The sequence below is a fragment of the Oncorhynchus tshawytscha genome, linkage group LG02 (genome assembly GCF_018296145.1).
Source record: "Oncorhynchus tshawytscha isolate Ot180627B linkage group LG02, Otsh_v2.0, whole genome shotgun sequence".
Classification (NCBI taxonomy): domain Eukaryota; kingdom Metazoa; phylum Chordata; class Actinopteri; order Salmoniformes; family Salmonidae; genus Oncorhynchus; species Oncorhynchus tshawytscha.
Genome location: NC_056430.1, coordinates 60,369,297 through 60,380,868, shown reverse-complemented (window position 1 = coordinate 60,380,868; position 11,572 = coordinate 60,369,297). Strand labels below are relative to the sequence as shown.

Here is an 11,572-nt window from a genome sequence, read left to right as displayed (position 1 = left end):
GTGGTGAGGGAACACACACACACAGGTTATTACGCAACCTGGCATAACGGCATTGGCTTTACATATGATCACCATCTGGCACAGAGGACAACATTTATCTTCATTATGACATAATTGTCTGGTTGTACACTGGTTTTCTGAATGAGAAGACATATAACCAGATTACAACTGTTCTCTGTTACAACCAGGTAAAGATGTATATTATATGACGACGTCAACACATCATGGGAAAGCAATCCTATTCTGGTCGTTTATCAGGTCCGATAAAGACATTTTTCTGGTTGCTGACAAAACGTCCTTTTTGCCTGCCGGGTTGTATGATTTACAAAATACACCAACAGAGAAGTGTACATTTTAGAACAGATCAATTGTATAGATCATTCTAGGACATCATAGTAGTATGCTGATTCATGTGTTAGCTGCACATTACTTTGGATAAAATTAATCTGCTAAAAATGACCATGTTATTATTGTTACATATGCTAAGTGGTTCACTGGACATGATGTGCTTCGGGGAGCTGACTTTACCTTTCTGAGGTCGAACTGAAGCTGTCTGAGGATCTCTTCCAGTTGGAGCACTTTGCCCGTGAGCAGAGCAGGAGAGCCATCCCTGTATAAAGATAAAGAGACCGGCTTCTTTAAGTTTTGCAAGTCTAAAGAGCAGTCTTCTAGAAATGGACCTCTTCGTCGTGTCTGCGATGATGCAGTGCCTTGCGAAAGTATTCGGCCCCCTTGAACTTTGCGACCTTTTGCCACATTTCAGGCTTCAAACATAAAGATATCAAACTGTATTTTTTTGTGAAGAATCAACAACAAGTGGGACACAATCATGAAGTGGAACGACATTTATTGGATATTTCAAACTTTTTTAACAAATCAAAAACTGAAAAATTGGGCGTGCAAAATTATTCAGCCCCTTTACTTTCAGTGCAGCAAACTCTCTCCAGAAGTTCAGTGAGGATCTCTGAATGATCCAATGTTGACCTAAATGACTAATGATGATAAATACAATCCACCTGTGTGTAATCAAGTCTCCGTATAAATGCACCTGCACTGTGATAGTCTCAGAGGTCCGTTAAAAGCGCAGAGAACATCATGAAGAACAAGGAACACACCAGGCAGGTCCGAGATACTGTCCGAGTTTAAAGCCGGATTTGGATACAAAAAGATTTCCCAAGCTTTAAACATCCCAAGGAGCACTGTGCAAGCGATAATATTGAAATGGAAGGAGTATCAGACCACTGCAAATCTACCAAGACCTGGCCGTCGCTCTAAACTTTCAGCTCATACAAGGAGAAGACTGATCAGAGATGCAGCCAAGAGGCCCATGATCACTCTGGATGAACTGCAGAGATCTACAGCTGAGGTGGGAGACTCTGTCCATAGGACAACAATCAGTCGTATATTGCACAAATCTGGCCTTTATGGAAGAGTGGCAAGAAGAAAGCCATTTCTTAAAGATATCCATAAAAAGTGTTGTTTAAAGTTTGCCACAAGCCACCTGGGAGACACACCAAACATGTGGAAGAAGGTGCTCTGGTCAGATGAAACCAAAATTGAACTTTTTGGCAACAATGCAAAACGTTATGTTTGGCGTAAAAGCAACACAGCTCATCACCCTGAACACACCATCCCCACTGTCAAACATGGTGGTGGCAGCATCATGGTTTGGGCCTGCTTTTCTTCAGCAGGGACAGGGAAGATGGTTCAAATTGATGGGAAGATGGATGGAGCCAAATACAGGACCATTCTGGAAGAAAACCTGATGGAGTCTGCAAAAGACCTAAGACTGGGATGGAGATTTGTCTTCCAACAAGACAATGATCCAAAACATAAAGCAAAATCTACAATGGAATGGTTCAAAAATAAACATATCCAGGTGTTAGAATGGTCAAGTCAAAGTCCAGACCTGAATCCAATCGAGAATCTGTGGAAAGAACTGAAAACTGCTGTTCACAAATGCTCTCCATCCAACCTCACTGAGCTCGAGCTGTTTTGCAAGGAGGAATGGGAAAAAATGTCAGTCCCTCGATGTGCAAAACTGATAGAGACATACCCCAAGCGACTTACAGCTGTAATCGCAGCAAAAGTTGGCGCTACAAAGTATTAACTTAAGGGGGCTGAATAATTTTGCACGCCCAATTTTTCAGTTTTTGATTTGTTAAAAAAGTTTGAAATATCCAATAAATGTCGTTCCACTTCATGATTGTGTCCCACTTGTTGTTGATTCTTCACAAAAAAATATAATTTTATATCTATGTTTGAAGCCTGAAATGTGGCAAAAGGTCGCAAAGTTCAAGGGGGCCGAATACTTTCGCAAGGCACTGTATATGCTTTTATACATCATCAAAAGCAGACCACTCTATGACGCGAAGCTTAACAACTGACAAACACCGGCATTGTTTACTTGCAAACTACAGGTGTGACCAGGTCACAGACTTAAAACATATTTAACTGAACAGTGTTGCGGGTCCACAATCAAAATCAGAGTGAAGGTAATTTATGAAAATTGGTGTAGTTATTAGTTCATCTGAAAAGGTCCAATGAAGCCGTTAAAAAAAATATATATCTCAATTTCAAATAATTTCTGGTTAACAAGTAAGCACCTTACTAACAAGTAAGCACCTTACTAACAAGTAAGCACCTTACTAACAAGTAAGCACCTTACTAACAAGTAAGCACCTTACTAACAAGTAAGCACCTTACTGTGATTGTTGTCAATTAAAATGGTCAAAAAGAAACAAAAATAGCTTCTTAGCAAAGAGCAATTTTTAAAGCAAAGACTGTCTATGAGAGGACAGAGAGGTTTGGAACCCTTTCTTATTGGTCTATTAACTAATTTACCAAAACTCCATCCCACCAAAACAGGCTGAAATTTTAGGCAGCCTTTTCAAAATGCTCTTACACTATAAGGGCATTATCATAATGTTCACAATTTCCCCATATAACACCAACCTCGGAGTGAAAAAATAGCACACACACACAAACCTACCTTTAGAGGAAGATGAACAAAGTTTCGGCACTCATGCTATTGTCAGTGCATTCAGTCAGTAAGTAGTGTTAAACATACGTATATGTAAGACCTTCAATAACTAAATTCCCTTCTCTGCTAAGTCAAGCTCCTTTAACTGTCTGCCCCACCCAAAGGCACAGTACACCTACCCTGCCTTCAGAGCGGCAGCCTCTGACGCAGCCACCCTCCGACTCAGCTCACGGGACAGCTCCATGGCCTGCTGGGCCTGCTCCACGTCCAACATGGAGCAGAGTGAACCCTGGTCCGATGCTAAAGAAACACACGCAAACAATACTATTAAAGCTGCAATATGTAACTTTTGGTCGGTAGATCTGTTCTATGTGCTCTATTTCTATGCGTCCCATTCTTGAGTTTTGTTTTTTTGCGACTTTTACTTTGTTTTTGTACACCAGCTTCAAACAGCTGAAAATACACGGAACAAAAATATAAAACACAACATGCAACAATTTCAAAAGACTTTACTGAGTTACATTTCATATAAGGAAATTAATCAATTGAAAAAAAATCATTAGGTCCTAATCTATGGATTTCACATCACTGGGAATAGAGATATGCATCTGTTGGTCACAGACACCTTAAAAAAAAAGTCAGGGGCGTGGATCAGAAAACCAGTCAGTATCTGGTGGGACCACCATTTGCCTCGTGAAGTTTCCTTCACATAGAGTTGATCAGGCTGTTGATTGTGGCCTGTGGAATGTTGTCCCACTCTTCTTCTTCTTCTTCAATAGCTGTGCGAAGTTGCTGGATATTGTCGGGAACTAGAACATGCGATCCAGAGCATCCCAAACATGTCTGGTGAGTATGCAAGCCATGAAAGAACTGGGACATTTTCAGCATCCAGGAATTGTGTACAGATCCTTGCGACATGGGACTGTGCATTATCATGGTGAAACATGAGTTGACGGTGGCGGATGAATGGCATGACAATGGGCCTCAGGATCTTGTCACGGTATCTCTGCGTATTCAAATTGCCATTGATAAAATGCAATTGTGTTGGTTGTCCATAGCTTATGCCTGCCCATTCCATAACCCCACTGCCACCATTGGGCACTCTGTTCACAACGTTGATATCAGTAAACCGCTCGCCCACACGACGCCATACAAATTGTCTGCGGTTTTGAGGCTGGTTGGACGTACTGCCAAATTCTCTAAAATTACATTGGATGTGGCTTATGGTACAGAAATGAACATTCTATTCTCTGGCAACAGCTCTGGTGTACATTCCTGAAGTCCGCATGCCAATTGCATGCTCCCTCAAAACTTGTGTCATTTTAGAGTGCCATTTTATTGACCCCCAGCACAAGGTGCACCTGTGTAATATTAATGCTGTATAATCAGTTTCTTGATATGTCACACCTATCAGGCAGATGGATTATCTTGGCAAAGGAGAAATGCTCACTAACATGGATATAAACCAATTTTAGCACAAATTTTGAGAGAAAAACTTTTGTGCATATGGAGCATTTCTGGGATCTTTTATTTCAGCTCATGAAAGATGGTACAATGATTCTCTACACTAGCTTGTTTTGTCACAAACTGAAATTAGGCAAACTATTGGAATTTTAGCAACCAGGAAATGGCGGAGCGATTTCTGCATAGTGCATCTTTAAATACCATGACACACATATCGACTTTAAGAATGTCCATAACTCCATAGAAATGTCATATTAGAAGAGGAGAGCAGTTTTGTCAGGCATTTTAATGCTTGGCTGGAACAAAAGTAAGCAGGAGAAAACATCACAATTAGAAGAAGTGGTTGAGGTAACACTAGGCAGAGGCACTAGGCAGCTAGTAGTAGAAGGTGGTGGTGGTAGAAGTACAAGGTAGTGGTAGTTGCTGTGTGACAGAAGCATTAGCTGTTGTAGTAGTAGCTCTGGTAGTACAGAAATGCTAGTAGAAACCCTAATTGGATGTGGCTTCATACTAAATGTGTAGGAGTTATAGAGGTAATAGAAAAAGCACCAATGGCAGTAAAGGTGAAAGAAGCTCTAATGGCAGTAACTAACTAGAGTAGTAGCAAAAGTCAAGTAATTCCAGTGAAGAGGAAAACATTTATATATATATTTTTTAAAGAGTAGAGAGCTGTGTTGAGCAAAATGTCATGTCACCTAGTGAGTCTTTCTGACTGTCTTTATCACACAGACGACTGGCATCCTTGTCGAGCTCCAGACCTGAAAACACGAGAGGAGACAGCACATCTCTCAGACACAGTCTGAGACACAGTCAGCTACCCACACGGTGTTTAGTCCACTTTCAGTGCAAATAAGCTACAGTAGTGCTTAAATGCTCCAAAAGCAATGTTTAAAGGAAAGGCACATTCTGGTACAGCCCTTATAAGCAGTCCATTCTTGCAACCATGGAGGTGGAGAGCATGATTAATAGGGAGTGATGGAGAGCAGAATGGATCCTGTTGAGGTGCTATGGTTAGCTCCACCATCCCTAAACCTTTGCCAGTGTCTATTCTAAAAGCAATAGTTATGGCGTGACAATGCTGTGCAAAACTATTTTCCCCGCTTTCTAATTTTCCCTACTTTTGCATATTTTTTCATATTGAACGTTATCAGATCTTCAAAAAAAACTAATATTAAATAAAGGTTCAAGATGTGATAACATTCAGTATCAACGATATGCAGAAATAGGGAAATCAGAAAGGGGGCAAATACATTTTCACGGCACTGTATATAACAATTGGATCCACTCTCTCGGTGGGTGAGGAGGGTCGCACATGCAGGCGGTGGGTTAAATATGAGAGCAAACAGGATTTCACACAGTTAAGGCCCCACTCACAGTATAATATACAGTGCCTTCGGAATGTATTCAGACCCCTTGACTTTTCCCACATTTTGTTACGTTACAGCCTTATTCTAAAATGGATTTAAAAAATCCTCAGCAATCTACACTATAACAACGAAGCGAAAACAGGTTTTTACAAATGCATAAACAATGATTTGCATAACTATTTAGACTCTTTGCTCAATTTCGAGTCTCATAGCTCAGGTGCACCCTGTTTCCATTGATCATCCTTGAGATGTTTCTACAACTTGATTGGGAAAGGGGGATACCTAGTCAGTTGTACAACTGAATGCCTTCAACTGAAGTGTGTCTTCTGCATTTAACCCAACCCTTCTGAATCAGAGAGGTGCGGGGGGGGGGTGCCTTAATCAACATCCACATCTTCGGCGCCCAGGGAACAGTGGGTTAACTGCCTTGCTCAGTGGCAGAACAACTGATTTTTACCTTGTCAGCTCGTGGATTCGATCCTGCAACCTTTTGGTTACTGGCCCAAAGCTCTAACCACTAGGCTATATTGGAGTGGTAAATTCAATTAATTGGACATGATTTGGAAAGGCACACACCTTTCTATATAAAGGTCCCACAGTTGATAGTGCATGCAAAAACCAAGCCATCTCCAGGTCAAAATCATTGTCCGTAGAGCTCCGAGACAGAATTGTGCCGAGGCACAGATCTGGGGAAGGGTACCAAAACATTTCTGCAGCATTGAAGGTCCCCAAGAACACACTGGCCTCCATCATTCTTAAAATGGAAGACGTTTGGAACCACCAACACTATTCCTAGAGCTGGCCACTAAGGCCAAAGTGGGCAATCTGGGGAGAAGAGCCTGGGTCAGGGATGTGACCAAGAACCCGATGGTCACTCTGACAGAGATCCAGAGTTCCTTTGTGGAGATTGGAGAACCTTCCAGAAGGACAACCATCTCGGCAGCACTCCACCAACCAGGCCTTTATGGTAGAGTGGCCAGATAGAATCCACTCCTCAGTAAAAGGCACATGACAGCCAGCTTTGAGTTTGCCAAAAGGCACCTAAAGGACTCTCAGATTCTCTGGTCTGATGAAACCATTGAACTCTTTGGCCTGAATGCCTAACGTTATATCTGGAGGAAACCTGGCACCATCCCTACGTTGAAGCATGGTGGTGGCTGCATCATGCTGTGGCAATGTTTTTCAGCGTCAGGGCCTGGGAGTTAGTCAGGATCGAGGCAAAGATGAACGGAGCAAAGTACAGAGAGATGCTTGAAGAAAACTTGCTCCAGAGCGCTCAGGACCTTAGACTGGGGCAAAGGGACTGCATACTTATGTAAACGTCCTATTTCAGTTTTATTTATTTTTGTATAAATATGCAAAAATAAAAAAAAAAAAAAAAAAAAAAAATGTTCTTTGTCATTATGGGGTATTGTGTGTAGATTCATGAGAGGAAAAAACGATTTAATCAATTTTAGAATAAGGCTGTAACCCAACTAAATGTGGAAAAAGTCAAGGGGTCTGAATACTTTCCGAAGGCACTGTAAGCCGGCGATTCTCAACTCCAGCTGTAAAGACCCACATGACTGCACATTTGTGTTCTAGTGCAACACTAGCACAATTGATTCAACTAGTCAACAACTCAAACAGCACGTGGTTAGTTGAAACAAGTGCGTTAGCACTGGGCTAGAACAAATTGCAGTCCGAGTTGAGAAACTCTGGAAGCCATGACCCTTTCTTAGTAACCGACACGGCACAGCACACTATTGTTACCTTCCAGATAAAGAGCATAGGACAATTCTGGATAAGGAAGAAAACAAGAAAACAACAGACTAAGCTTGTGACAAGTCAGAATAGCCTCGCTGATGTCTGAGTCAGCATCACATATCAATTTAGAAAGCCGGGGATCTTAGTGAGGAAATTGAGGTTAAGTTTCTAGCAAAAGGGCAGCACCAACCATCCCCCACTTTGCGTCTGTCTTCTCAATAGCTGGACGGTGTTGAGAGGTGCCGCAGATGTGGTATTTGAGGACAGAAAGTAGGGAGAAGGGGAAAGGGATGGGAGCTGTTCTCTCTAAGATTGTTCCCGCTAAGGAGTGAGAAGAGGGGAGAGAGAAAAAGGGAAGTGCGAGTGAGAGGTAAGAGCGAGAGAGGGAAGAGATGAAAGTGGTTCTCACTAAAGATAAGTGTCTCACGGAAGTTGCTTCTGAGAGACAAGCGAGAGACTGAAGCTGTGAAAATCTCACCCATAATTACACATCCCTCTTTCTCCCTTTTAACAAATCACTCTCTGTTTTAATTGACAGTCTCAACATTGGCTTAATGCTGATAGAAGTAAGTCACAGGTGAAGTGATTACCATAGTGGAAAACAAAGAATACAGAGGGCAATGGAGAAAGTAAAGAAGAGAGAGATCTATAACAGAGTCAGGTTTTCATTTTCCTTCAGTAAAAAGACTAGCCTATATTGAGTTGGAAACAAGAAAAACATCCCATGACATTCTTTCTGTAATGTTCAACATGGAAAACAAACGGTCTAAGATAAATCTTGAGGTCAAGTTATCATCGATAAATATGAATCACAACTGAAGGATGAGACACGTAAGGAGAAAGGAATGTCTATTTCGTGGCTGTTTCACTGCACTCTTGACTGTGAATGTGAACCATTTGTCCTGTTCTAGTATGCGTGGGTCTGCGGAAACAGAAATAATGCTCGCTAGTTGCAACTAATGCTCACCACGCCCTTTGCCCCCGGCATGCTAATGAGGGCTAGCATGCTAGAGTTTCTGCGTGCTTAGCAACACTGCCTTGAGAACACACAGCGAGCACCACAAAACTAAACAAGCCAACTAAATGACACAACAAGCCCGGGCTAATAATGCCAGGGTCGGCACTCCCACAACTCTCCAAGCAAATTAGTTCCCCCCCCTTTTCTCTGTTGTTGACTTCTATGCAAATCGAAGGCTGCTGTGCAGCCCAATGCTAGTCAATGGAGTCCCCGGCCTGACCCCTCGTTGCGCAGGGTGAAAGAAATGTGGTCACCGGTTCCAACCTATCCAGTCTATAAACATCAGTTGGTCATGAAGGAAGAATTTTTTAAATAATTATAATAAATACAAAATCGTGAGTACATCACTCTGTAGCTCATGTAGTCTAGTGGGCGGCAGGTACCCTAGTGGTTAGAGCATTTGGCCAGTAACCAAAAGGTTGCTAGCTGACAAGGTAAAACAAATCTGTCGTTCTCCCCCTGAAAATGGCAGTTAACCCACTGTTCTTAGGCCGTCATTGTAAATAAGAATTTTTCTTAACGGACTTGCCTAGTTAAATAAAGGTTACATTTAAAAACAAGTCATTCCAGGTTACCAGAAAAACACTCCCAGCTTCCCCTGAACACAGTTGACCGAGGTAGCGAAGCTATAATTGCCAGAGAAAGTGTGTAAGAAAGGGGTGCAATTACAGCGCAAAGTGGGTTTGAGTAATTTGGCAAAATGGTTCCTTGCTGTGCGCTCCATTGTGATAATGCTTAGTTTCTCAAGTCCCCAAATACTCTCGCTCTCCTTCCACTTCCTGCTAATTAGCACCTCGCCGTAGACAGACTGAGTGCAAGGGAGACACAGACAATGGGAGAGACTGAAGATTTTGACTGGGTCAAGATGATATTGGGGATCAATTTGAATGAATGTCCAGTCGCTTTAATTGGACGACGGACAACGAAATCACATCTGAACAGTACAAGAAAATATATATATGTTATAATGGTCTTTTCACACATTGAATTTCACGCCAAATTAGATACCTAAATTGACCAGAGTGGGAAAAAAACATTGAATAATAATTTAGACACTGAATAAAGGTCAGGAATTGTCCTATTGAGTGAACAAAAGGGTAACAGTTAACGCGCTGAAAGCCTGATGTGAACTGGAGACAAAAGATTTGACAGCACGACACCTTGGTAGCAGCAAATGTTAATCAGGTACCACTTACACCTAGCTAACATTTTTGTGTTCCCAGAGCATTTCTGGTAGGTTTAGGAAACATTGTTTCTGGTAGGTCTGGAGATAACATCCCCATAGCCTTTGTTGGTCCAGGTTTTAAGAGCTTTAAGTACGTCCATATGGATGTTCCTTGAATGTTGAGTTACAACACAGATAACGTTTTCCTTTCAACATTATTCAAACAGATCTCGCTTGAATGGTCCAACAAAATGTGAAGATTCCCCTTCTGAAGATTCCCCTTTACATCACAACCAAATGGGTACCTGACAAAAACATTCTATACTGTTCTAGGCAATGTTAATTGTTAGCTGGGTAAGCTTTTGGGAGCATCAAAAGGTCAAACAGTGAATAAGTACACAGTTTTGTTTAATGCCATGCGGGAGTATGATGAATCTAGATGTTATATTACCTTCAAAAGCCCTTGCGGCATCAACAAGATGGGACCAGTCCAGGCCAGACACTGCTTCCGGGAGGGGCATCAGACTGCCATCGGCCATTTTGCAGCGGTCGGCCAGGGAGCTGTCAGAGAACCACAGCTCATCTGTAGAGATGAGACAATTCGGTTTAGATAAGTGAGCGACAGCCTCACCGATTTGGGTGAAGGGAACAGTTGGTGCTCCCTCCCTCCTTTCTTTCTTTCCCCCTCCCTCCTTTCCTCCCACCCTCCCCCTCTCCTCCCACCCCCCCCCTCTCCTCCCACCCTCCCCCTCTCCTGTCTACCAATAACGAGACATCAGTGCTCATCCATTCTGCACTTGGAACACCTGCTCCTGCTTGCAGATTAACAAAGTCATTTTGGGGTTTTATGTTTCAGTAAAAACATACATTTCAAATATACAGTTCAAATGAGATGATACTCTAAACGAATGAAATATGGGCACTTTCCACCAAAGCATAACACAAACATCTCACACCTTAACAGACATTTTTCAGGCATCTGCAACTCCCCTTAAGCAAATACAATCCACCCTGTTCAATTTGTGAGTCTGCCCCCGCCTCCCAAAATGTGAAAAAATGCAAAACAATTGCAATCCTGCTTGGAAAACTGCCAAGAACACAGTTACTTTAAAAAAAACCCAATGTCACAGTCTGCTGTTGAAAGCTGATTAGAGGACGGAGACGAAGGGGGAGCTTCCCCCCGCCAGACAGACAATTAACCTGCATCTAGGGGACGCCCACAGGGGTCAGCTTTGGCGTAGATTCACACAAAACTAGGCACACAAATGTGTGCATAAAAACACACATACGCACACACAGGTAACTTAATCTCGCACACAGCTGGAGATTCATGATCCTTAAATTTTGGTTTCTGAGCCCCCCCCACAGAGTTAAATAAGACACAGCAACCACATATTCATACACACCTCCACCCTCAAATGTGGGGGAGGGGTATTCCTTTCATAAGGACTGGATTAGCAGCCCCTTTTTCTCATTGTGAAATACAACCAGTGGTTAGAATGCTTCAACAAAGAACGCAAGGAGGCCCGACAGTGAAAGGGTTAATATCGTGCCTACTCAATGAGCACACACGGATGTTTTTCCCAGTGGAAAATATCCAATATCTTACTGTGTTAAAAAAAAAAAAGACTAAGCTTTTTAAAATCGGTTTGCATCAATTTAACACCTATGAATTCTCACCTAATACAAGACAGATGGGAAATTTAAAGTGGCATACGCTGTAGCTTTTATGATAGGTCTCGTAAAGTTCAGCTTCAGACTGGCAAGGGCGTTTGCATTTAATTGACCACAATGAGCTCACAGTTAGATATTTTTTATTTCTATGGCCC

The 11,572-nt window shown here is 42.2% G+C and overlaps 1 protein-coding gene and 1 long non-coding RNA gene across 5 annotated transcripts in view; both read right to left on the bottom strand.

The window, feature by feature from the left end:
• The window catches only part of LOC112222972, a 266,640-nt gene that overhangs the window by 50,422 nt on the left and 204,646 nt on the right, over positions 1 to 11,572 (bottom strand). The gene's annotated exons all lie outside the window — the stretch shown is intronic.
• Positions 1 to 11,572, bottom strand: part of LOC112265631 (signal-induced proliferation-associated 1-like protein 2) — a 97,039-nt gene that overhangs the window by 1,465 nt on the left and 84,002 nt on the right. For 2 of the 4 annotated variants that reach the window (XM_024443149.2, XM_024443165.2), the window contains 5 exons: positions 10,195 to 10,326; positions 7,567 to 7,593; positions 5,143 to 5,205; positions 3,163 to 3,283; positions 529 to 610 (listed from right to left, as the gene is read on the bottom strand). In XM_024443149.2, the coding sequence (XP_024298917.1) occupies positions 529 to 610; positions 3,163 to 3,283; positions 5,143 to 5,205; positions 7,567 to 7,593; positions 10,195 to 10,326 (425 nt within the window). The remainder of the gene's footprint in view (positions 1 to 528; positions 611 to 3,162; positions 3,284 to 5,142; positions 5,206 to 7,566; positions 7,594 to 10,194; positions 10,327 to 11,572) is intronic. The other 2 variants (XM_024443156.2, XM_024443172.2) reach the window with 2 other exon arrangements.